Genomic DNA, 27,503 nt, shown 5'->3' with positions numbered 1-27,503 from the left:
GGAATGAGGTTATGGATATGAGGGTTCACCTGGTGAACAATCACAGCCTGCACTGTATGGAACGGCCTGTGTCTGTCTTGCTGTAACTGCCTCCCTACAAAGTACTGTCTGAGGCCCCTGCCACTTCAGGGCTCATAGTTATTTGGTCTGTAAAATACTGAATAATCAGTGCATTTCCAATTTCCTCCTTTACAAACCTGGACGAAAATCAGCCAAAAACCGCTGCCTGAGAGACAGACTCAACGGTTTCAGGGAAACTCTGGAAGACCATTTCCGAAACCTTGCAGCATGAAAACAAACCCAAGGTACATCAAAGCTCCCTGCACTTGTTAAGAAAAAGATGCCAGCGCAGGGATGGGGGAGGGCTGCACTCACCTCAAATTTCTGACGAAGCTCAGAATCCCCGTCATCCTCAATAATGGGGACGTTGTAGTATTCACCTTCTTCCTGACTCAGCAGCTTAAACCTGTGGCAAGGACAAAGGGCAGAAGGTTAACGCTGCACGTTCAGATATGAAAGGGAAGGGGTGGGGGGCACTGATAATGACAGAGAGACCGGGAACCCTTCCTCATCAACTGGAATACCAGAGATGACCGGGGTGGGGGGAGGGGGGAGAGTTGGGGGGGGGGGGGTGGCGATGGGAAGACTGTGGGGGACAGAAGTCTGAGGTTGGGGAGAGAAGTCTGAGGTGTAAGGGGAGGTTGTAGAAGACAGGGGTTGGGTAGGTGAGGAGGGGTGGGGGGGCGGTGAGGGAAGACTGGTGGGGTTACTGGGGCTTTGTGAAATGGGACGCAGGGTTTGGGTACACTGGGTCCACACCAACCACTTTCAGGACCAGTCCTTTCTCTCTCCAAACCTCTTGCCCACGTTCAGAGCTTTGGAAGTTCCTTTCCAGGCCTGGCCTTCTTGAGCTATGCTCACAGTCCAGCGTCTGTACTGAGCAATGGTAGCTCAACACTGACTGACAGTCCACAGGATGAGCTGGCCTTGCTCTCTCCTGGTTAATCCCACATGCCTTCGGCTTGGCGCTGGATGCAGCAAACTGGGCTCCCCCGGTTATTCCCCCTTCCAAACTGCATAGAGCTGCCACCCATCACCAGCCACATAAACCCTGAACAGTCTAACCCCTGCTAGGGACTGCACGGGAGAGGTCTGACCTCCAGATAGGAGGGTGTCAATGCAGGGAACAGACTGAGGCCATTCAGCCCCTCAAACCCACTGCTCCAGTCAATCAGCCTGCGATACATTTGCTTTTGCCCCAGATCCCTTTATCCCAACCTCCGTGGATTTCCCGCAGTCTCGGACTTTCCAAACCGTCCCCAGCTTTCTGGGAAAGAGATTATCGGAATTCCATGGCTGACTATGTGAGGAAGTCCTCCTCAATTCGAATCCTAAATGGGCAAGTGTTCATTTGTGCTTCTCTTATTCTGGGTCCCTCAATCCAAGGAACTAATCTCACATTATCTCCTGCCTCACTTCCAGCTGTGACTTTACACACTTCCATGAGATAACCCCCTGAATTCTCTCTCTCTCTCTTTTTCTCGCTCTCTCTCTCTCGGAGATTTTAATGAAAGCGGTCTCAGGAGGACACACTTACCAACCAACCGCTGAGGATTTCATGAGCTCTGATACACCAAAGGACAAAGCACCCATGAAATCGTTCCTCGTGGTGCGATCCCAGTCCCAGATCTCCACTGAGAGGCGCCGATCCTTGTCACTGCTTTTCAGTTTACTAGACAGAGATAGAGAGACATTGTATAACAAGTGTCACTTCCATTAACCACCAACAAATGGGTTAAAGCTAAAGAGCTGGTCCCAGTGTTCAGAACACACAGCGTTCCCATTTCTCACTTTCCCATTACCCTGCGACTGCACTTCATTGTTCCACTCACTCACAGACTTGGTGTGGCTGATGGTGAATACCTGGACCTCTATCACCTCGAAGGACGAGGGCAGCAGATACATGGGAACACCACCCCCCTGCAAACCACTCCCCATCCTGACAGAGAAATACATCGCCATTTCTTCACTGTTGCTGGGTCAAAATCCTGGAATTCCCTCCCTAAGGGCATTGTGGGTCAACCCATAGCAGGTCACACCCACCTTCTCAAGGGGCAACTAGGGATGGGCAATAAATGTTGACCCAGCCAGCGACACCCACAGTTCATGAATGAATAAAAACAGAGGCCCTGGGTTTAATATCCCATTGGATAGCACTTGGCACCTCCACATGTTTTCAGTGGCTGGGACAGAGAGTACTGTCGTAATCTCACAACCTCAACAAGGTTCCCTCCAACCCTGGGAAATCATAAATTAACTCCATTAATTGGGCAAAAAAAATTAAGCAATTACAAAATATACAATTCTCCTGCAACCATCTTCCACTGTCATACACAGTCCGTGTACAAGGGAGAGATCCTCTCGACACGCAGGATGGCTATCTCACACACACACACACACACACACACACACACACACACACACACACACACACACACACACACACACACACACACACAAACACACACACACCATGGCTCCCGCGATCCACAGCTTCCTCCCTGCCTGACAGGTACATACTTATCTCAGACACACAGGAGCTTTTCCTTGAATAAGCTCCACATTTCTAATGTGCCCATCCCCTGCAGTTTCCTTCCCCATCCAGATCACATAACAGAATTGTGATCACTATCACCAAAGTGTTCACCTAATTCCAAGTCTAAGGATAGCAAAGATGATTCTCAATAGGAGTGAGAGAGAGACAGGGTAGTTGTCATGGGAGATTTCAACTTTCCAAATATTGACTGGGAACACTATAGTACGATTTCTATAGATGGGTCAGTTTTTGTCCAGTGTGTGCAGGAGGGCTTCCTGACACAGTATGTAGATAGGCCAACAAGGGGCGAAGCCACATTAGATTTGGTACTGGGTAATGAGCGCAGCCAGGTGTTAGACTTGAAAGTAGGTGAGCACTTTGGTGATAGCGATTACAATTCGGTTATGTTTACTTTAGTGATAGAAAGGGAGAGGTGTATACCACCGGGCAAGTGTTATAGCTGGGGGAAAGGCAAGTACGATGCAATTAAGCAAGAGTTAGGAAGCATAGGATGGGAAAGGAAACTGCAGGGGATGGGCACATTAGAAATGTGGAGCTTGGAGATCCAAGATGGCGGCGACTCAGCAAGTCTGAGTTTACAGTGCTCTTCCCAAAACCTGGGTAAAGTGGGTTACTCACCTCCACCACACTTACCAAACCACCCAAAAAAATTTCTAACCTTAACTAGCTGTTTACTATTATATTTAAGCAGTTTAATATTAAGTGGATAATGAGTAAACCAAAGGGATCCCGCAGCTCTCAAAAAACAAAGACCCCTCCCCCACCCTCCTCTCCTCCTCCGGCTGCAGCTGATGTAAAAACAGGCCTTGAAGAGATGATTGCCAGGCTGGAAACGACACTCGTCAATTTCATCGCAGAATCCAGACAGAGATGGAATGCATTCGAAGAAAAGTTACAAAAGCACAGCGAGGCTCTCGAGGAATTACAGGGCCGAGTGGAGGGGGCGGAGCTAAAGGCCACGACCTCCGAGGCTGCAGCACAAACAGCTGCAGAACAGGTGCCAGCTCTGGAGCAGAGAGTCCGGGCCTTTGAAATCTACATGGATGACCCGGATAATAGAAATCGGAGAAAGAATATCCGTCTTCTGGGCCTCCCTGAACAAGAAGAGAAGGGACAGTTAGTAGTATTTCTGGAGCGATGGCTGCCCCAGCTTTTAAACCTGGGGGCTGAAACTGATCGGGTAAGGGTGGAGTGGGCCTACCGGGTCGCAGTACGCGGATCTGGCCCAAACCAGCGCCCACGCCCGGTCCTGTTCCGGCTGCAGAGTTATAGGGAGAGGCAGATACTCCTGGATGCCTCCAGAAAGCTTGGAAAGGATCCTAAAGCTATGATTCATGAAGGATCCAAGATTATGTTATTTCAGGACTTCTCCCCGGCTTTGGCACGAAGGAGGAAGGCGTTTGATGAGGTGAAGAAATGTCTAAGGAACTTAAATATTCAATACACCTTACGCTACCCAGCGACGTTATGCTTTAACCACGAAGGATCCGAGTATAATTTTAGATCACCAGAAGAGGCTAAGGAACTTTTAGACTCGTTTAAATAAATCGTAAGAGACAATTTATGTTGGCTTGCCTCTTCCACACTCCGTGGGGAGAAATGGATACTTTACTCTACTTTACTTTTGCTTCTGGGAGCAGGGTTGTCTTCCCTTGCTATTTTATGTTATTATACTTAACTGTAATTTGTTGGAGTTGTAATTTTATAGTTATGGGTGTTTGTATGTGGCATTGATGCTATCAGATATACTCAGGTATGGGTGGGGAGGGGTGGGGGTGGGGCGCTCACTGTTAACTCTAGCTCGGTATTATATCTAAATCCTATTAAGGAGCGCCCGGGTCAAGGGTGGGACACTGTTTGGGAGAGGATATGGTGGACCTTTAGAAAGGAAGTAAGGCCCCCTGAGAATAAGGGGGAGGATCTCCATTCAAACATGTTTTTTTTTGTTCTTATTGTTTGGAAATAGTTTCCTTTTTATTATACTGTTATGAGTGTATTAGAGAACTTTTTTCTTGTTTGAAGGATGTAAGTGACTCAACTATACACTCTGGATAATTGTGGATTAGATTAGTAGTTAACTGAGTTTCATTGTTTTTCTTTCTTCTTTAGTATCATTCCTTTGAATTTTGATGATTATATATTTAAGATCCATTTTTATATTAATGTTTGTGCTTGAAAGTTCTGTTTATTTTTGTAAATTTGTCAAAATATTAAATTTCTAATAAAAATATCTTTAAAAAAAAAAGAAATGTGGAGCTTATTCAAAGAAAAGCTCCTGTGTGTCCTAGATAAGTATGCACCTGTCAGGCAGGGAGGAAGCTGTAGAGCGTGGGAGCCGTGGTTTACGAAGGAAGTGGAATCTCTGGTCAAGAAGAAGAAGAAGGCTTACGTTAGGATGATTTGGAGATGCCGGTGTTGGACTGGGGTGTACAAAGTTAAAAATCACACAACACCAGGTTATAGTCCAACAGGTTTACTTGGAAGCACACTAGCTTTCGGAGCGACGCTCCTTCATCAGGTGTTGTGTGATTTTTAACTATGTAGGATGAGATGTGAAGGCTCAGTTAGGGTGCTTGAGGGTTACAAGGTAACCAGGAAAGACCTAAAGAGAGAGCTCAGAAGAGCCAGGAGGAGACATGAGAAGTTGTTGGCGATAGGATCAGGGTAAACCCTAAGGCTTTCTATAGGTATTTAAGGAATAAAAGAATGATGAGAGTAAGATTAGGGCCAATCGAGAATAGTAGTGGGAAGTTGTGTGTGGAGTCAGAGGAGATAGGGAAGCACTAAATGAATATTTTTCGACAGTATTCACTCTAGAAAACGACAACATTGTCGAGGAGAATACTGAGATAGAGGCTACTAGACTAGGTGGGATTGAGGTTCACAAGGAAGAGGTATTAGAAATCCTGCAGAGTGTGAAAATAGATAAGTCCCCTGGGCCGGATGGGATTTATCCTAGGATCCTCTGGGAAGCCAGGGAGGAGATTGCTGAGCCTTTGATCTTTAAATTGTCATTGTCTACAGGAATAGTGCCAGAAGACTGGAGAATAAGCAAATGTGGTTCCCCTGTTCAAGAAGGGGAGTAGAGACAACCCTGGTAATTACAGACCAGTGAGCCTTACTTCAGTTGTTGGTAAAGTGTTGGAAAAGGTTATAAGAGATAGGATTTATAATCATCTAGAAAAGAATAATTTGATTAGGGATAGTCAGCACGGTTTTGTGAGGGGTAGGTCGTGCCTCACAAACCTTATTGAGTTCTTTGAGAAGGTGACCAAACAGGTAGATGAGAGTAAACCGGTTAATGTGGTGTATATGGATTTCAGCATGGCGCTTGATAAGGTTCCCCACAGTAGGCTATTGTACAAAATGCGGAGGAATGAGATTGTGGGAGATATAGCAGTTTGGATCAGTAATTGGCTTGCTGAAAGAAGATAGAGGGTGGTTGATGGGAAACATTCATCCTGGAGTCCAGTTACTAGTGGTGTACCACTAGGGGCAGTGTTGGGTCCACTGCTGTTCGTCATTTTTATAAATGACCTGGATGAGGGCGTAGAAGGGTGGGTTAGTAAATTCGCAGATGACACTAAGGTCGGTGGAGTTGTGGATAGTGATGAAGGATGTTGTAGGTTACAGAGAGACAGAGATAAGCTGCAGAGCTGGGCTGAGAGGTGGCAAATGGAGTTTAATGTGGATAACTGTGAGGTGATTCAGTTTGGTCGGAGTAACCGGAATGCAAAGTACTGGGCTAATGGTGAGATTCTTGGTAGTGTCGATGAACAGAGAGATCTCAGTGTTCATGTACACAGATCCTTGAAAGTTGCCACCCAGGTTGACCGGATTGTTAAGAAGGCACACAGTGTTTTAGCTTTTATTAATAGAGGAATCGAGTTCCAGAACCATTACGTTATGCTACTGCTGTACAAAACTCTGGTGTGGCCGCACTTGGAGTATTGTGTACAGTTCTGGTCACCCCATTATATGAAGGATGTGGAAACTTTGGAAAGGGTGCAGAGGAGATTTACTAGGATGTTGCCTGGTATGGAGGGAAGGTTTTACAAGGAAAGGCTGAGGGACTTGAGGCTGTTTTCGTTGGAGAGTAGAAGGTTGAGAGGTGACTTAATAGAGACATATAAGATAATCAGACGGTCAGATAGGGTGGACAAGGGAGAGCCTTTTTTCAAGTATGGTGACAGTGAGCACAAGGGGACATAGCTTTAAATTGAGGGGTGATAGATATAGGACAGATGTCAGAAGCAGTTTCTTTACTCAGAGAAAAGTAAGGGAATGGAATGCTTTGCCTGCAACGGTAGTAGATTCGCCAACTTTAAGTGCATTCAATTTGTCATTGGACAAGCATATGGACATACATGGAATAGAGTAGGTCAGATGGGCTTCAGATTGGTATGACAGGTTGGCGCAACATCGAGGGCCGAAGGGCCTGTATGCATTGTAATGTTCTATGTTCACACACACACTCCCTCTCTCTCACACACACACTCCCACACACACACACACTCCCTCTCTCACACACACACGCATACACACACTCCCACTCTCACACACACTTCCACTCACACACACACTCCCACTCTCACACACACACACTCCCACCCACTCACACACACACACACACACACACATTCACACACAATCTTACACAGACACATACAGGCACACACACACACAGGCACACACTCAGACACAATCTTACACAGACACACATACAGGCGCACACACTCTCAGGCACACACAGTCACACACATACAGATACCCTCACACAAACACACGCACAAGGCCTGAGCATAATGAATAAATGTCACATGGCCAATGAGGTGAACAATACAATACCCTGAACAGTGTAATATTTGAAACACCAAATGTTTGTTCTTGTGGAAAATGAAACTGAAAAGATTTTCCATTGGTCCTGTCGAGATAGTGGAGACAGGAAGCATACTCACAACGTGAATGATTCGTTCCAGCTGGGATTCAGTGTTGAGCGCATGGTTTTTGTTTTCTGTTTGCTTTCACTTTTTGGGTCAGGGATGAGTTTGAGCTTTACGTAGGGATCCGAAAGACCGTTAGGATCCATGGGGATTAGGTTTTTTGCATCTCGCACTGTAAAACAGGAAAAGTGAAATTAAACCATCTGGAAGAGTAGAGATTTCAGTTTAAAAATGGAAAAACAAAATTACTGCTACAAGTTATACTTGGGTGCAATTGAAAACCATCAGAAGTGTGCCGTTGACTGAATTAGCAGTTAGTTTAGGATTTGGTGTTGTATCCTAAAATCAGGTACAGACCAGTCTCAGTCAGAGGCTGCAGATGTAGACACAGCTCTGATCCTATATTACACAGGAGACGATCACTGTACCAAGGACTGATTCTGGGTCCAGAGCACACACATAATGGGATGGAAATGGGGTTTGTGGATGGGGAATGGGGTTTGTGGATGGGAATGGGGTTTGTGGATGGGGAATGGGGTTTGCGGATGGGATTGCGGTTTGTAGATGGAAATGGGGTTTGCGGATGGGGAATGGGGATTGCGGATGGGATTGCGGTTTGTAGATGGAAATGGGGTTTGCGGATGGGGAATGGGGATTGCGGATGGGGAATAGGGTTTGTGAATGGGAATGGGGTTTATGGATGGGAATGGGGTTTGTTCATGAGGAATGGGGTTTGTGGATGGGGAATGGGGTTTGTGGATGGGAATGGGGTTTGTGGATGGGGAATGGGGTTTGTGGATGGGAATGGGGATTGCGGATGGGATTGCGGTTTGTAGATGGAAATGGGGTTTGCGGATGGGGAATGGGGATTGCGGATGGGGAATAGGGTTTGTGTTTGGGAATGGGGTTTGTGGATGAGGAATGGGGTTTGTGAATGGGAATGGGGTTTGTTCATGAGGAATGGGGTTTGTGTTTAGGAATGGGGTTTGTGGATGGGGAATGGGGTTTGTGTTTGGGAATGGGGTTTGTGGATGAGGAATGGGGTTTGTGGATGGGAATGGGGTTTGTTCATGAGGAATGGGGTTTGTGTTTGGGAATGGGGTTTGTGGATGGGGAATGGGGTTTGTGGATGGGGAATGGGGTTTATGGATGGGAATGGGGTTTGTGGATGGGGAATGGGGTTTATAGATGGGAATGGGGTTTGTAGATGGGGAATGGGGTTTATAGATGGGAATGGGGTTTGTAGATGGGGAATGGGGTTTGTGGATGGGGAATGGGGTTTGTGGATGGGAATGGGGTTTGTGGACGGGGAATGGGGTTTGTAGATGGGGAATGGGGTTTATAGATGGGAATGGGGTTTGTGGATGGGGAATGGGGTTTATAGATGGGAATGGGGTTTGTAGATGGGGAATGGGGTTTATAGATGGGAATGGGGTTTGTTCATGAGGAATGGGGATTGTGTTTGGGAATGGGGTTTGTGTTTGGGAATGGGGTTTGTGGATGGGATTGCGGTTTGTAGATGGGAATGGGGTTTGCGGATGGAAATGGGGTTTGTGGATGGGGAATGGGGTTTGTGGATGAGAAATGGGGTTTGTGTTTGGGAATGGGGTTTGTGGATGGGAATGGGGTTTGTGGATAGGGAATGGGGTTTGTGGATGGGGAATGGGGTTTGTGGATGGGAATGGGGTTTGTGGATGAGGAATGGGGTTTGTGGATGGGAATGGGGTTTGTGGATGGGAATGGGGTTTGTGGATGAGGAATGGGGTTTGTGGATGGGGAATGGGGTTTGTGGATGAGGAATGGGGTTTGTGGATGGGAATGGGGTTTGTGGATGAGGAATGGGGTTTGTGGATGGGGAATGGGGTTTGTGGATGAGGAATGGGGTTTGTGGATAGGGAATCGGGTTTGTGGATGGGGAATGGGGTTTGTGGATGAGGAATGGGGTTTGTGGATAGGGAATCGGGTTTGTGGATGGGGAATGGGGTTTGTGGATGAGGAATGGGGTTTGTGGATGGGAATGGGGTTTGTGGATAGGGAATGGGGTTTGTGGATGGGGAATGGGGTTTGTGGATGAGGAATGGGGTTTGTGGATGGGAATGGGGTTTGTGGATGAGGAATGGGGTTTGTGGATGAGGAATGGGGTTTGTGGATAGGGAATGGGGTTTGTGGATGGGGAATGGGGTTTGTGGATGAGGAATGGGGTTTGTGGATGGGAATGGGGTTTGTGGATGGGGAATGGGGTTTGTGGTTGGGTAACAATGGTTCCATGTTGAAGATTTCATTTACAGTGAATGGTCGCCTCTTTCACACTGAAGAGCCAATGAGAGGCCTTTCTGTTTCAGATCAGCAAATCTCTGCGCTGAAGTGAATCTGTGTTCCAGACTGTATGATTGATAGATATTTTTATCATTTAAAAAAATTTTGAATGAGTGACATATGGGGTTTTCTGTGTCCCTGAAGAATTCAATGATTACCTTGTAACATAGTGATTCTCCTTAAAACAGACTGTGAAAACTACCTTTCAGAAATGATGCATTTTTGTGTATGTTTGGGGCAGGGTTTGACTGAGCATCTGCATCAATGTCTGTTAAACATTTCTGGACTTCTTGAAGCTCAGGGGAAACAGCTGGAGCTTACAAAGAGAGACCTTTTAGTTTTTGTTTCAGTTTTGGGCTGGCCCGGAGGAGTCCTTGGATGAATATTGATTGTGCAAAGCAATGGTCCTGGGAAGGTGAGAAGAGTTAAATGGATTAGCTTAGACTAGGTTTATTGTAGTTTCAGACCAAAAGTATTTGGATAAAACCTTGAAACTAAGGTTACTTGAAATTGAGAAGATTTACAATTGGGTATATGAAAGCTCCAGGAATGAGCTATCAGATGTTCAGACTGGGGGGGGAATGTCAGAGTTAACTTCAACCTGTCAAGGTCTGACTTTTTCTGGGGTGTGAGAACTGTACAAGGGATGTTTTGGGAGTTGGTAAAGGCGTGTTTTAGAATTAATGCGATTATACTTTTACCTTGTGATTAAAACCATTTCTAATTATTTTACAGTAAAATCCGTTTTTATTGTTTACATAAAATCTGCACGTTACAGCGAGTCCACTTCATTAAAGTATAACAAAATAGTCTGTTTCCTGTGATGATTATGAACTAGTGACATATGGGATTTTCTGTACGCCTAAAGAGTTTCATAGTTAATTGCTAAGTATTTCTTTAGCCATGGTGATTTCTTTGAAAACAATAGGTGAGAGGGAGCTTTCAGAACTAATGTGCGCTTGTGTATATTAAAGAGGTTTTTGACCAGGCAAGGTAAACAATTGTACTTTGATGGCCATTAAAATGGGCACCTGCCTCCTATCAACTGATCTGCAATTCCCTTGCTCCTTCATGTTGGCAAACTCGATGCTGACTGGAAATGTCTCAGTGAACCTCCATTACAAGTGCTGCATGGAGCCGAGGTTATGAAGGTACACAGGCCAGCTGCTGGGATGGGGCTTGCACCCATGTCCATTCGCTTGTATCATGCAACTTTACTCTAGGGGTATTACCACTCACAACAGACCAAACACAGAGTCCACAGCATCGATCACAGCAACACAAACCCTGCTGTCACTTATTTACTGTACACAACCCCAGTCCAGAATGGGGGTGGGTGAACTGACTGAGCACGAAATGGTTGGCGAGTCGGCAGTACTGAATGAAACAAGAAGAATTGATTCAGCCAACTGTCCATTTCCTAACGCAATACTATCCCCCGCAATAGAGGAAACAAAAATGAGACACCACTGGAGTAAGTTATGTGTTGTTTTAAAAGGAATGAGAAATGTGTGAGATTTACACTGCCCAGTGAGATCAGTACCTCAGTTTACACTGCCAGCGGGACATCTTTATGAAAGACACAATCTGGGTTTTCTCATGTGATTTGTTACTCCTCTCAAACTGCCCTTGAACAGGGTGGTTTGCTCAGGCTGTTCAAGGTCAACCACGTGTCATAGAGATGTACAGCATGGAAACAGACCCTTCAGTTCAACCCGTCCATGCCGACCAGATATCCCAACCTAATCTAGTCCCACCTGCCAGCACCTGGCCCACATCCCTCCAAACCCTTCCTATTCATGTACCCATCCAAATGCCTCTTAAATGTTGCGATTGGACCAGCCTCGCGTGAAAGAGTTGCTCCTTAGGTCGCTTTTACATCTTTCCCCTCTCATCCTAAATCTATGCCCTCTAGTTCTGGTCTTCCCTACCCCAGGGAAAAGACTTTGTCTATCAATCCTATCCATGCCCCTCATGATATTATAAACCTCTATAAGGTCACCCCTCAGCCTCCGACGCTCCAGGGAAAACAGCCCCAGCCTGTTCAGTCTCTCCCTGTAGCTCAAATCCTCTAACCCTGGCAACATTCTTGCCAATCTGAACCCTTTCAAGTTGCACAGCATCTTTCCGATAGGAAGGAGACCAGAATTGCACGCAACATACCAACAGTGGCCTAATCAATGTCCTGTACAGCCACAACATGACCTCCCAACTCCTGTACTCAATACTCTGACCAAGAAAAGAAAGCATACCACACGCCTTCTTCACTATCCCATCTACCTGCGACTCTACTTTCAAGTTGTGGGACTGGAGTTCAGAATGGCTGCTGTTGGCAGATTTCCTTACACACACCATTAAGCTAACAAAAGATAATGGTTCCTGTGGCCACCATTGAATTGAAATTCCATGAGCTGCTGGGATGAGACTTGAACCCATATCCCTCAAACATTAGTCTGGGTCTCGTGATTACCACCTCAGGGACATTACCACTGACAATGGAACAGATGCAGAGACCACAGCATCAGCCATTACAATGGAAAACCCTCTTGTCACTTACACATTCCCAGTGCCACCTATTAACTAATGGGTTGGGGACGTTTTTTTGGGAACGTTTCTAAGCTTTCACATTGGTTCCATCTGCCGATAGGATAATACAGAATGACAACAATGTTATTACAATTCAGAAGGCTATTCACCCCATCGAGCCTTTGCTGGTTCTGTTACCCCATGCCAATCTCATGCCGTTTCCCCATTTCTCTGCACACCATGACCACCCTCTTGACTTCTTCAACTGAACCCACCTCCACTGCATTCCCACGTTGTATATTCCAACCCCCAATCACTTGCCGTATCCAGAAGGTTTCTCTCATGTCACCTTTGCTTCATTCGCACATCACATTAAATCTATGCCTCCCCTCCTTCTTGGATTCACACAGTATCTGCAGCGCCATACTCACACCCTGCCAATGACACTCTTGTGGGTCAGCCCACATCTGGTCAAACCCTTCAGTCACACGAAAAGTCTCAAAGCTTCCGAAGAAGGGAGGTGTGTTTGATTGTGTAATGTGCTGTGGGACACACTAAAGCTTGGGGCAGCTGCTACCAAAGTTCACTGGGGACAGACCACCATCCAAGGACTTTCAGCTGAAAGTCCATTCAATTCTTAGTCCCCCCAGATGCTTCAAACATATTGAAATATCATCTTGTACAAGGAAGACATGTCTTCAATTTTTGCAGGATAGTCACAATTCAATGTTTATTTTTCATATGCTACTGCACAGAACCGAACTGCGTTAGTGATGACGCATGCATACAAAGACATTCTGATGAATAAGGTATATTTTTGAAATTTAAAAAAGTACATGTCACTACAACCCCTGCAGGTCCAGTTCACATTATGACCACCTGGTGGAGCTGCAGGACTGCTCGAGTCTCTGACATCCCGCACACTTTCTGCTGAATCAGGCTTCAACTGCAGTTGGAGAGTACTGTGAGGTGTTCAGGTGGTGTGCAGGCGAGAAGTCTGAAAGATGTTCCCAATGACTGAGACCATACTGTTTGGGGACAGTACAGACATCAGGCCTTAATCTGTTTCAGCAACGCTCCGTTCCCAAATAAAAACAAAAATGACATGAGTGTTGGGAAATCTGGAATGAAAGTGAGGCTGCAGCAGTCACAGGAATAGCCACGTAAACAAATAGCTCTGCCCCCTGTCTTTCTCTCTTCAGCTGCTGCCTGACCTGCCGAGGATTTACAGCACCTGCTGATTTCATTTCTTTTCTCACAAAATGGTTATATTATGTGTAAATCTGAAAAAAATCAAAGAAATTAATAACAGGATGTACATGTATTTGGAAAGGCAAGGACTGATTAGGGATAGTCAACATGGCTTTGTGCGTAGGAAATCATGTCTCACAAACTTGATTGAGTTTTTTGAAGAAGTAACTGTGTGGAGTTTGCACGTTCTCCCCGTGTCTGCGTGGGTTTCCTCCGGGTGCTCCGGTTTCCTCCCACAGTCCAAAGATGTGCGGGTCAGGTGAATTGGCCATGCTAAATTGCCCGTAGTGTTAGGTAAGGGGTAAATGTAGGGGTATGGGTGGGTTGCGCTTCGGCGGGTCGGTGTGGACTTGTTGGGCCGAAGGGCCTGTTTCCACACTGTAAGTAATCTAATCATTTAACAAAGAGGATTGATGAGGGCAGAGCGGTAGATGTGATCTATATGGACTTCAGTGAGGCATTCGACAAGGTTCCCCGTGGGAGACTGATTAGCAAGGTTAGATCTCACTGAATACAGGGAGAACTCGCCATTTAGATACAGAACTGGCTCAAAGGTAGAAGACTGAAGGTGGTGGTGGAGGGCTGTTTTTCAGACTGGAGGCCTGTGACCAGTGGAGTGCCACAAGGATCGGTGCTAAGTCCACTACTTTTCATCATTTATATAAATGATTTGGATGTGAGCATAAGAGGTACAGTTAGTAAGTTTGCAGATGACTCCAAAACTGAAGGTGTAGTGGACAGCGAAAAAGGTTACTTCAGATTAGGATCTTGATCAAATGGGCCAATGGGCTGAGGAGTGGCAGATGGAGTTTAATTCAGATAAATGCGAGGTGCTGCATTTTGGAAAAGCAAATCTTATCAGGACTTATACACTTAATGGTAAGGCCCTCGGGAATGTTGCTGAACAAAGAGACCTTGGAGTGCAGGTTCATAGCTCCTTGAAAGTAGTGTTACAGATAGATAGGATAGTGAAGAAGGCGTTTAGTATGTTTTCCTTTATTGGTCAGAGTATTGAGTACAGGAGTTGGGAGGTCATGTTACAGCTGTACAGGACATTGGTTAGGCCACTTTTGGAATATTGAGTGCAATTCTGGTCTCCTTCCTATCGGAAAGATGTTGTGAAACTTGAAAGGGTTCAGAAAAGATTTACAAGGATGTTGCCAGATTTGGAGGATTTGAGCTACAGGGAGAGGCTGAACAGGCTGGGTCTGTTTTCCCTGGAGTGTCGGAGGCTGAGGGATGACCTTATAGAGGTTTATAAAATCATGAGGACATGGATAGGGTAAATAGACAAAGTTTTTTCCATGGGGTGGGGGAATCCAGAACTAGAGTGAGAGGGGAAAGATATAAAAGGGACAGAAAGGGCAATGTTTTCACACAGAGGGTGGTACGTGTATGGAATGAGCTGCCGGAGGAAGTGGTGGAGGCTGGTACAATTACAACATTTAAGAGGCATTTGGATGGGTATATGAATAGGAAGGGTTTGGAGGGATATGGGCCGGGTGCTGGCAAATGGGGCTAGATTTGGTTAAGATATCTGGTTGGCATGGACGAGTTGGACCGAAGGGTTCTGTTTCTTTGCTGTACGTCTCCAAGACTCTCTAACTCTATAACTGTGGATGCTGGAAATCCAAAACACAAGCAAAAATTGCTATAGAAACTCAGTAGATTTGGCAGCATCTGTGGAGAGAGAAATAGAGTTAACGGTTTGGGTCTGAAGTCCTTCTTCAGAACAATTCTTCAGGAGTGAAGAAGGGTCACAGGACAGCAAACATTTAACTCTGCTTTCTCTCTGCAGAGATGGTGCCAGACCTGCTGAGTTTCCCCAGCAGTGTTTGTTTTTCTGTGTGTGAATCTCTCCTGACAGTGACAGTGTGTGTGATCCTGAAACGAATTCCTCGCTGCACCCAGTAAAAGGGCTTCTTACCCCAGCAACACAGTTGAAGATGATTATTGAAGCTGTGCGCTAGACATAGAGATCACGGCTCAGAATGTGGTCAAAAACTGCCTCTTCTCCCCATGTCCGTTCACATGTGAACCTGTTTACAGACGTGATCCAATCCCCCTTTCACTCAGTACTGGCCTTGACAGTCCCACATTATGAAGCATTCTGTCCTCTAAAATCACACAATCCCTACAGTGTGGAAGAAGGCCATTCAGCCCACTGAATTCACACCAACCCTTCGAAGAGCATTCAGCCCAGACCCACCCATCCCTCCCTGTAACCCTGCATCTCCCGTGGCCAATTCATCTTTGGAGTGTGGGAGGAAACCGGAGCACCTGGAAGAAGCCCACACAGACACGGTGGGGGTGGGGTGAATGTGCAAATGCAGTCACCTGAGGCTGGAATTGAACTTGGGTCCCTGGGGGTGTGAGACAGCAGTTCCCCTTGTGTGGAAAACGAACACATTTCTTTCAACCTGCTCCTCTGTCCTCTGCTGATTATCAGCGCAGCCCTTCTCCAAACCCTTCAAAATCTCCACCTCAACAAACCTTCAATCTTCTCTGCTCCAGCTACAAGACAACTTCCTCCATTCCTTGAGCCATAACTATCATCTCTCATTCCTGGCATCACATGACAAGAATCTGCATTTCTGTAGCACCTTTACCATACTAAAACATGGAGCTTACAAAGAACAAAGGACAGTACAGCACAGGATCAGGCCCTTCGGCCTCCAAGCCTGCACCGATCCAGATCCTCTATCTAAACCTGTTGCCTGTTTTCTAAGGTTCTGTATCTCTCTGCTCCCTGCCGATTCATGTATCTGTCTAGATGCATCTTAAATTATGCTGTCATTCCCACCTCTAAACCTCCGCGGGAAACACGTTCCATGCCCCCACCACCCTCTAGAACTTTCCGCACATATCTCCCCTAAACTTTTTCCCTCTCACTTTGAACTCGTGGCCCCTAGTAATTGAGTCCCCCACTCTTTGATAAAGTTTCTTGCTATCCACTGTCTGTACACCTCTCATGATTTTGTAAGTTTTCACAGGAATAGTACTGAATCAAGGCGAACAGGAGATGGGAGGGGCCTGCAGGAGGAGATGTCATCGCCAGTGGCCAAAGCCGAGTCAGCGAGGTGGACTTCAAGGAGTGACATAAGGGAAAGAAAAGTGGGGAGGTTAAGGGAGGAATCCTGGAGTTCAGGGCCAAATGAATCTTGCTCATACCAACAGCACAGAACTTTCCAGAATGTTATGAATGAAGACTGGGCAGTCGGTGCTTGTGGTTTGGAAGCAGTCTCAGGAATCAGGGTGTGGTTTTCATTGAGACGGTGACAGTGAAATTAATGTCGACAGTAAAACTGCTCGCTGTTCCCTGAGGGATTTGACTGCATTTATCCCTGTTACATCGGCACGCACCAGGCCTGACTCAGGGTACACTGATGCTGTGAAGTGTCCCTGATAGCTGTACAACTGGGGGAGACACACAACAGAGTCAATCTGAAATAACTCCACACAGGCCGGTATCCCGTCACTAAATCATCCCTTCTTTATGTGCGGACAGTCCTTGACACTGATCCAGCTCCCTCAGAGTGAACTGAACCTCTGACGCTCCTGTTTATATCTGTCAGCCAGGGCTCCCTGATTGGACCAGGTTAACAGCCCCAATCAGGGAGCTCCTATTCTATGAGGTGTACCCTACTGACTTCATTCCAATCACCACGCAATCTATCAGTGTTTGTGAAACAGAGAGGCAGAATCATTGTTCAGGCACTCATCTGGCAGTCCGCCCGTCCCTTCAGAGAGGGCCTGGGTGCTGCCAATATTTTCTGTTCTTGCTTCAGATCTGCACAGCTTTGGCTCCCAATACAGGAAAGCCGGAATTCCTTCGGTGGGTTATCCGTGTTAACTCCCACCATGCGCCTGCCCCCAGCCCCAGCAACATGGGGTTTGGGGTTGGGGTTTGGGTTGGGAGTGGAATAGCCCAGAGTCAGCTGTTTCTTGGTGGCAGGTCACCACACACGCTAACCCGTGAGGGGGCAGGTCACCACACACGCTAACCCGTGAGGGGGCAGGTCACCACACACGCTAACCCGTGAGGGGGCAGGTCACCGCACACGCTAACCCGTGAGGGGGCAGGTCACCACACACGCTAACCCGTGAGGGGGCAGGTCACCGCACACGCTAACCCGTGAGGGGGCAGGTCACCGCACACGCTAACCCGTGAGGGGACAGGTCACCGCACACGCTAATCCGTGAGGGGGCAGGTCACCGCACACGCTAACCCGTGAGGGGGCAGGTCACCACACACGTTAACCTGTGAGGGGGCAGGTCACCACACACGCTAACCTGTGAGGGGGCAGGTCACCACACACGTTAACCCGTGAGGGGGCAGGTCACCACACACGTTAACCCGTGAGGGGGCAGGTCACCACACACGCTAACCTGTGAGGGGGCAAGTCACTACACACGTTAACCCGTTAGGGGGCAGGTCACCACACACGCTAACCTGTGATGGGGCAGGTCACCACACACGCTAACCTGTGAGGGGGCAGGTCACCACACACGCTAACCCGTGAGGAGGCAGGTCACCACACAAGCTAACCCGTGAGGGGGCAGGTCACCACACACGCTAACCCGTGAGGGGGCAGGCCACCACACACGCTAACCCGTGAGGGGGCAGGTCGCCAGCCTGCCCCAGGGGGCAAGGGAAGGTGTTACAAAGAACAAAGAAAAGTTACAGCCCAGGAAAAGGCCCTTCGGCCCTTCAAGCCTGAGCTGATCCAAATCCACTGTTTAAACCTATCGCCCAATTCCTAAGCATCTGTATCCCACTGCCCTCCACCTACTTATCTATCTGTCCAGACGCATCTTAAATGAATCTCCCGTGCCTGCCCCTACCACCTCTGCTGGCAACACGTTCCAAACGCCCACCACCCTCTGTGTGTGAAGTACTTGCCACGTGTATCCCCCTTAAACCTTTCACCTCTCACCTTGAAAGTGTGACCTCTCGTTATTGAATCCTTCAGCCTGGGAAAAAGCTCATCTCTATCCACCCTGTCTATACCCTTCATGTTTTGTAAACCTCAATCAGGTCCCCCCTCAATCTCCTTTTTACTAATGAAAATAAACCTAACCTACTCAACCTCTCTTCATAGCGAGCATCTTCCATCCAGGCAACATCCTCGTAAACCTTCTCTGCACCCTCTCCAAAGCATTCACATCCTTTTGGCAATGTGGTGACCAGAACTGTACACAGTATTCTAACAGGTGCCACCAGTGCTGAGGGGCAGGAGGAGGGACAGGGACAAGACTCCTGATACCAGGCCTCAGTCTACTTCCTGTCAGATGCAGGGCAGGAATGAAGAATCCGGGCAGAATTAGAGTCACACAACACAGGAGAGTCCCTTCGGCCCATCAGGTCTGAGCTGACCTATCTATGCCAATCGCACTTTCCAGCAATGGGCCATAGCCTTGAATGTTATGGCGTATCAAGTGCTCATTAAGGTACACCTTAAAGGTAATGCTGTTTCCTGTCACTCCTCCCCTCCTGACTCTGCCCCTGAATCAGGGGCGGGTGGGGAGGGCATGGGGAGGCTGTAACAAAACATGGGGTGGCATGATGGCACAGTGGTCAGCACTGCTGCCTCACAGTGCCAGAGACCCGGGTTCAATTCCTGCCTCAGGCAACTGTTTGTGTGGAGTTTGAACATTCTCCCAGTGTCTGCGTGGGTTTCCTCCGGGTGGTCCGGTTTCCTCCCACAGTCAAAACACGTGCAGGTTAGGTGAATTGGTCACACTAAATTGCCTGTATGGGTGGGTTGCTCTTCGGAGGGTCGGTGTGGACTTGTTGGGCCGAAGGGCCTGTTTCCACACGGTAAGTAATCTAATCTAATGTAATCTAATCTAAAACACCAAGAGCTGGGGCTGAAGAGGATGTTTAGTGGATGGTGACGGTGGTGAGGAGGAGACCGGTGACGGTAGTTACTGAGGTTCCTGGTTTGCGGGGATCTCCCGCTGAGGGACTGCAGCTCACCTACAGCTGGTAACAGCTTACTGTGTACACTGTTCCCCCCAAACTCTATATCAGCAATGGGAAAAACAAATCTGCAGGTGCCAGAAATCAATCCCAGTTATACCGGGCCCGAAATGTTCACACAGAGGCTGCCTGAGCTGCTGAGTCTCCCCCTCAAAATATTCTGTTTTTATTTCATTATTGATCGAGCCCCTTTCATTGGGCCCCCTTTCCTGACTTCCCTCAGTAAAACAAACACCCACAAACAACCTGCTGATCATCCCAAACCCCCCCAGCATGGGAGGGGGCCATTTGGCCCATCAGGTTGGTGATAGCTCTTGGCAAGTGACTGCCCAATCAATGCCCCTGTTCTTTTCCCCAAAACAGTCCTATTTTTGTCCCTTCACAATTTCACCCACGAATCAAACAGAGAGAAAACTGGAGGATGTGCTTCTCAAGACATCCTCCTGACAGGCAAAGTAATTCCATAACAATCTGCTCAGTATTTTACAACTTATTCAGTGGTTTACTCTATAATCCAACAATGCCTTGGAGCGTGGTGACATTATACATTTTGCACTGTACCTCAGTACAAGTAACTATTAAATAAATCAAAGGCTGCAAAATGGGAGGCAAACAAACACATTTTCACCTTGAAGCCCTGTTGATAAGTGTTTAGATAGAGGCACGGGCACCATGGAGGCTGGACTGGATTGTCTCTCTTCTTCCACACTGTCTGGGTACAGCTCTCTTCCTCGTTTACCTCCCCTTCCCCCATTTCTGTTACTGCCACCCTTTCCCCCAGTGCAGTGTTTGTAATTCAGGAACTGGTTCAACAGCTGGATGGGTGCTTTGGCATTTGTTTTAAACCATCACCAAACTAATTAATCAAATTACCAACACTGCGTACCAGGGGCACTATTGTGGTAACAATAGACAAGAAAGGGCTGTTTTGGTTGACCAGCCCTCGGTGAACAGTGCTTCTGATCTGCTCTTGGTCCATTTGTTGGCAGGTTTTGTTTTTCAAAGGTAGGTTAGGGAAGGGGAAAGAGCAGACTGGAGTTTGTCTTGAGTTATGAAGTGCAAATAAACAGGTGGCAGATGGACTCCAGTCTCCTCCTTCAGAAATGGATATCGAGCAATATAACAGGCACTATCTAAATGTAGATTTTGCTGTCTTTAAATCCAAAATCAAGATTCAATTATGCTACAGTTCAAGGTATATACACATTAGCACGGGTAAAAAAATGAGGTCTGCAGATGCTGGAGATCACAGCTGAAAATGTGTTGCTGGTTAAAGCACAGCAGGTCAGGCAGCATCCAAGGAACAGGAAATTCGACGTTTCGGGCATAAGCCCTTCCCCGAAATGTCGAATTTCCTGTTCCTTGGATGCTGCCTAACCTGCTGTGCTTTAACCAGCAACACATTTTCAGCACACATTAACACGGACTAAGTTAAATATATATACGGCCCTCAGACAGAGAGAGAGAAAGAAAGAGAGAGAGTTTGGGGGGAGAGAGTGGTGGGGTGGGGTGGGAAAAAGAGACAGAGAGAAAGAGAGAGAGAGAGAGAGAGAGAGAGGGAGACCTTGGACAATCCTTTCTCTAAGTATAAAAGGAAAAGAATTTGCATTGCTATCATGGCTTTCACAACCGTAGCATATCCCAAAGTGCCTACAATGGGGTCCTGTGGAAGGTCGCTGTACTAGTTAACCAGAGACACAGGCTAATGATCTGGCAGCACGGCTTCCTAACCTACCCAGCGGCTAGTGAAATGTTAATATAGTTAATAAATTGACGGAGATGATCCTTGATTTGGAGGGATTGCCTTATGAGGAGGTTAAATAGCTTGGGACACTACACACTGGAGTTCAGGAGGACGACAGGTGATCTCATTGAGACATACCGGATTCTTAAGGGACTTGACAGGGTAAGTACTGGGAGAATGTTTCCCCATGTGGGAGAGTCCAGGGCAGGAGGGAAGAGTCTCAGAATAAAGCGGTGCCAATTTAAGACCGAGATGAGGAAGAATTGCTTCTCTCAGAGATTTGTCAATCTTTGAAACAACTTGTCACGGAGAGCTGTGCAGGGAGAGTCCTTGTGTCTATTTAAAGATTCTTGAACAGTAAGCGATCAAGGGTGAAGGGCCAAGTGCAGTAAAGTGGCCATGAGGAATATTAGATCAGCCATGGTTTGTGGGGCTAAACGGCCTTCTCCCGTTCCTCTTTCTCATGGCCCTGTTTGGTATATAAAGCTGGTCTCAGTGACGGTTAAGTGACAATGCTACACTGCTGTAAAAACCCATTGCGTGACCTCCCTTAAGGAAAGAAACCTGTTATTCTCACTCTGTCATGTGGCTGCACTCTTCAATGGCCGTCCATTCAAAGGCAATTAAATTTGGGTCAAAAATTCTGGTCTGGCCTGTGATGCCCCCATCCCTGTGAAATGACTATGAGACAGTGACGCTAACAGCTGAAGCTGTCAGTGTTGCAGTTGAAGAGGTTCGGGGGCTTGGGGGAGGGGGGGTGCTTGTGGTGGAGTGAAGAGGAGACCAGTTAACCTGGATCACTAGGACATAAAACTCTTCAGATGGGATTGTAAATTAATACAGAACAAACTGTGAGTTGGCTGTGTTCCCAGCTGTTCAGCCTCGATCTGTTTAATAGAATCACAAACACTCATGGAGTATGCCAGAAGGGGGATACAAAGGTTTGGAAAACTTGGTCACTCAGGAATACCAAGGGATTTGCTACAGTACAAACGCCTGCGTGGGAATCAGCATAGTTTTCAAAACCAGCTAAAGGGGAAACTCAAAGAGGGACACAGCAATTAGACAGATCAAGGGGTTAAACTCGTTAAACCTCAAATCCAAGCGAAACAAGAGCAGCTCCTGTTTAAATTCCCCGGCCACCCAATCTGATTCCTCACTCTGCACTGACTCGGGATTCATTCCCGAGTTGGAAACAGATATGCCACCGTAAGGATGCTTTGATACCGTAGAGGCAGTTTTGAGTTGGGCAGGGAGAGAGGAGATTTGAAAGAGCATCTGTCAGGTTGGCATCTTGAAACATTCCTGCCTCTCTCTGTGTGTGTTTATTAGAGATGAGCGAACTGAGGCAGCAAGGGGCAACTGGAGTCATTGGAAGGTCAATGAGAAAGACGGAGCTGTGAAATGATATTGTGCAGACAGCAAACAGCCCCTCTGCACTCCCTCTTTCCCTGGCAAGTGACAGCACGGTGTTTTGTAACCTCGTGGACCGTGGAAAAGCTCAACTTAAGGCAAGGTCACTGTTTGCTGATATCTCAGCTCAACCACACTGGTCTGTGATAGTGCCAGTGGTCAGAGGCCATGGTTAAAATCCAGTAACTGTCTCCCAAACAGCACGGTGGGTGTCCCTACAGCCCTAGGACTGCAGAGGTTCAAGAAGGCAGCTCATTACTACCTGGTCACGGCCAAACAGATGCTGACCCAACCAGGAACTCTCATATCCCATCAACATATACATATATAAAAAACACTTTACACTTTTCAGTCAATGCACAAAGACAATATCTGCTTCAGTATGTCCCTGTCATTTAACACTGCCTCCTGCTGGTGCCACAGAGGAAACTCTTAACCTGTGATGGCTAAGACAAGGTGTCTGCTGTTCCTGCCTCAGGAAGCGGCCGCTATCTTTAGTTGGATGGTGAACTTGGAGCTGGCCCTTTAACGAGGCACAATGTCCCCCACCATCGAACTCTCATCCAGATGAAGCAGTGTCAATCATTCCAGATTTGTTGCTTCTTCCTGATGCACAGCGAGCACTCAGCAGAGCAGATTAACCATCCGATAATGGAGTCTGCCACTTTCCAAGTTCTCCCAATTCCTGGAGTAGGTGCAGTATAAGCTGTATGTTCTCTGCCTGTGCAGAAATGTGTTGCTGTGATTCCAGTGGAGAGCAGTCTGTGCTGGGAGACCGCCGTATGGTGTGTGATGGCATTGGGTGGCTGTTTGATGTGGGTCCCCACCGAGGTGAGGTGGGAGGGCAGCTGAAGGTCTTCAATGAGGAATCCCAGGTGGCATCTTCCTCACTGGCATCTCACACGTCCATCTGTATTCTGCAAACACTTAGCCGAGGGGAAGGGAAAGCAGGCCAGGCTCAGTGCAGGAAAGGGAGAATGGGTTCATGTTGAAGAAAAGCTTGGATGGGCCAAATGGCCTGATTCTGCATCGGGCTCCGAGAAAATGGAGAGATATGGGGAGCAGGTGGCCAGGTGAAGCTCATATTCAGGATCAGCCACGACCTTAGGGAATAGGAGAGCTGGCCCAATGGTGTACTCCTCATTCACAAATCCATATGCTTACATTCTAACACGGTTAGATCTCGTAACTCATGTTTCCTTTGAGATTAGTTTCCACAGCCTTGACACAGGTTAAGCTGTGGGTCTGCATATTTGTCTTGGTTTTTATTGACAGGAGCAATTGCTGGTAACATACACAGTGTTCTAAACTGCCATTCATTATCATCTCAAGCCAACGTAGTGCCCCATGGAAGCATTAGGATTGCATTCAGTTCTTTCACTTGGTCCTTACATTAAAGGATGTGAGATTGTTTAGCTCCTGCACTAACCCTGTCCATTGTGTCATCTCTTTCCTGGTACATCCCCTCGGCTGTCCCATTCAGCGCTAAGTGTTTGCAGAATACAGATGGACGTGTGAGATGCCAGTGAGGAAGATGCCACCTGGGATTCCTCATTGAAGACCTTCAGCTGCCCTCCCGCCTTTAAAATAGAAAATCCCAAACCACTTCACTGGAGCATTAATAAACAAAATTCGATACTGGGCCACAGAATGTGAGGAGAAAGTGAGGTCTGCAGATGCTGGAGATCAGAGCTGAAAATGTGTTGCTGGAAAAGCGCAGCAGGTCAGGCAGCATCCAAGGAACAGGAAGCCCCCCACCCCATTCTGGCCTATCACCCTCACCTTGACCTCCTTCCACCTATCACATCTCCATCGCCCCTCCCCCAAGTCCCTCCTCCCTACCTTTTATCTCAGCCTGCTGGTAAAAAGTGAGGTCTGCAGATGCTGGAGATCAGAGCTGAAAATGTGTTGCTGGTTAAAGCACAGCAGGTTAGGCAGCATCCAAGGAACAGGAAATTTGGCGTTTCGGGCACAAGCCCTTCATCAGGAAACATCCTGATGAAGGACTTGTGCCCGAAACGTCGAATTTCCTGTTCCTTGGATGCTGCCTGACCTGCTGCGCTTTAACCAGCAACACATTTTCAGCTCTTAGCCTGCTGGACACACTTTCCTCATTCCTGAAGAAGGGCTTATGCCCGAAATGTCGAATTTCCTGTTCCTTGGATGCTGCCTGACCTGCTGCGCTTTTCCAGCAACACATTTTCAGCACAGAATGTGAGGCTTGGTCAAAGGGGAAGGTTTTGAGCAATATTTAATGAGTGGTCGAGAAGGAATGTGGGCCAATGCTGCTGTAGGCACAAAGGTGGAATAATTAGAGCAACAAAAACGGGAAAGGTCAGAGTCACAGGGACTCACAAGTCTCTGAGGAGCAACGTCCAGGCGTTTCAGAGGCTGATGTTTTGAAGGGTGATGAACAACAGGATGAGGCTTTTAGAAGTGAGGCAGAAATATTTACTGAGAGCAGACTGCAGTGTAAATCCCAACACTGCACAGATTAGAACACATCTCAAAGGGAGTGAGGTTCCAAAGGTATGTCAATGCCATGGTTGGACCAAGCCCAATGTCCTGCTGGTCTAAATATCGAAGGAGACCAGTAGACAAACAAAGATGGCCAGTTCTAAAGAACCGTGCGTCGGCTTCAAGATTGTTCTCGACTCTGTGCAGATGGCCCTGTGTTTCAGTGAGGGCTCAATAACTGGAATTTGACCTTCCTAACAATTACACAGGCTCAGAGGTCCCGATGGATGGAGGGATGTAGAACATGTTGCAAACGCCCAGCTGGTCTGACAGCTCCTGGGGAGAGGGAATCAGAATCAAATCTTTCAAATCACTGATCTTTCTTTGGAACTCACATGGATATGGCGGATCTTAGAAGCTGCTATTCCCATAAACCCAAGCCCAGGAAAATTGCAGAAATTTAGGGAATGAGGGAGCAAACTGGGAGAGTTCCATTTTACGATTTTTCCTCAAGCTTTTCCTATGTGCTCAGGTTCCACTCTTGAAAGTTTGAGCACCTAATCCAGACTGATACTCCAGGGCAGTGCTGCGGGAGTGCCACACTGTCTGCTACAGCACAAGGTCCTGTGACCCCATTCAGAAGCAGAGGATTATGTCCTGATCAATCCTCATCCCCCACCAGAACAGATTATTAAGCCTTTTCTCACACTGCTGTTTGTGGGATCTTGCTGTGCGCAAATCAGCACCTGCAACCATGACCACCCTTTAAAGATCTGTTTCAAACGTTGTAAAGGATTCAAAGTCCTCACGATGGTGAGATAAAAGTCACTGAAATGCAAGTTCTCGCTTTCTATTAATGCACCTGACATGATGAACTGTGAGACGGTGTGGGTTAATATTGATATCACCTCTGATAAGACATCAAAACTGTCGGAAAATCAGTCTCAAATGACCGGCCCCTCTGATCTTCTCTTAAATATCCACTCACGCGCCATCAGAAAGTTTAGCTGTGTAACTCAGCTGGGAGCTGGTTGTAATTCTCAGGCAGTACGCAGCATTTGCTGCTGTCACCTCCCTCACTCCAGGAGGAAATGACTAACCACAAGGACAGAATTGAAAGCAGAGCTAGTGACTTTGGACTCAAACTGTTTGGCAATTCTGTTCGATGGCTGGGGAGAGAATGACCTTGACATCGAGTGGAAATGACGCTGTGAGTTGTCCAAATGGATGTGACTGTGAGACGCTGCTTCCCAATAAAGGGTTTCTGGGAGAAAATGAGCAGTCCTTTACCCTGGAGCATTGAGGTGCCTTTCCGAGTCCCACACCCTGGTGTGAGCTCATCCTTCTCAGGATCATACTCATCCGTCTCTGCATTGTTGCTGGTATATTGTCAGGCTTCATGCTCTGGATATAGTTAAAACCATAACACACAGGAGCAGAAATTGGGCCATTCAGCCCATCGAGTCTACTCCGCCATTCAATCATGGCTGATAAGTTTCTCAACTCCATTTTCCCATTTTCTCCCTGTAACCCTTGATCCCCTTGATACTCAAGAACCTATCTATCTCAGTCTTAAATATACTCAATGACCTGGCCTCCACAGCCTTCTGTGACAGTGATTTCCATGGATTCACCACTCTCTGGCTAAAGAAGTCTCTCTTTATCTCAGTTCTAAAAGGCCTTCCCGTTGCTCTAACACTGTCCTTCGGTTGTAGTCTCTCTTACCAATGGAAACACTTTGAGGAGAAAGTGAGGACTACAGATGCTGGAGATCAGAGCCGAAAATGTGTTGCTGGAAAAGCGCAGCAGGTCAGCCAGCATCCAAGGAACAGGAAAATCGACGTTTCGGGCATGAGCCCTTCTTCAGGAATTCCTAAAGAAAGGCTCATGCCCGATATGTGGATTCTCCTGCTCCTTGGATGCTGGCTGACCTGCTGCGCTTTTCCAGGAACACATTTTCAGCAATGGAAACACTTTCCCACCATCTACTCTGTCCAGGCTGTTCATATTCTGTAATGTTTCAGTTAGATTCCACTCATCCATCTAAACCCCATCGAATATAGACCCAGAGTCCTCAAACATTCCTCATACGTTAAGCTTTTCATTGCTGGGACCATTCTTGTGAACCTCTTCTGAACACGCTCCAGAGCCAGTACATCCTTATAGCGCCCAAAACTACGCACAATATTCCAAATGAGGTCTGGCCAGAGCCTTAAAGAGCCACAGTAGGACAGCCCTGCTTTTACAATCAAA

General features: G+C 47.2%; 1 protein-coding gene across 2 annotated transcripts in view; it reads right to left on the bottom strand.

Moving 5' to 3' along the window:
• LOC132827915 (protein kinase C alpha type) overlaps positions 1 to 27,503 on the bottom strand; it is a 404,683-nt gene that overhangs the window by 117,616 nt on the left and 259,564 nt on the right. For both annotated transcript variants that reach the window (XM_060844727.1, XM_060844728.1), the window contains exons 6-8: positions 7,576 to 7,732; positions 1,598 to 1,732; positions 376 to 466 (exon numbers count right to left, since the gene is read on the bottom strand). In XM_060844727.1, coding sequence (XP_060700710.1) covers positions 376 to 466; positions 1,598 to 1,732; positions 7,576 to 7,732 — 383 coding nt within the window. The remainder of the gene's footprint in view (positions 1 to 375; positions 467 to 1,597; positions 1,733 to 7,575; positions 7,733 to 27,503) is intronic.

The sequence above is a fragment of the Hemiscyllium ocellatum genome, chromosome 25, assembly GCF_020745735.1.
Source record: "Hemiscyllium ocellatum isolate sHemOce1 chromosome 25, sHemOce1.pat.X.cur, whole genome shotgun sequence".
Classification (NCBI taxonomy): domain Eukaryota; kingdom Metazoa; phylum Chordata; class Chondrichthyes; order Orectolobiformes; family Hemiscylliidae; genus Hemiscyllium; species Hemiscyllium ocellatum.
Note: the sequence above shows the minus strand (reverse complement) of the source record. Positions and strands in the feature narration are given on the sequence as shown.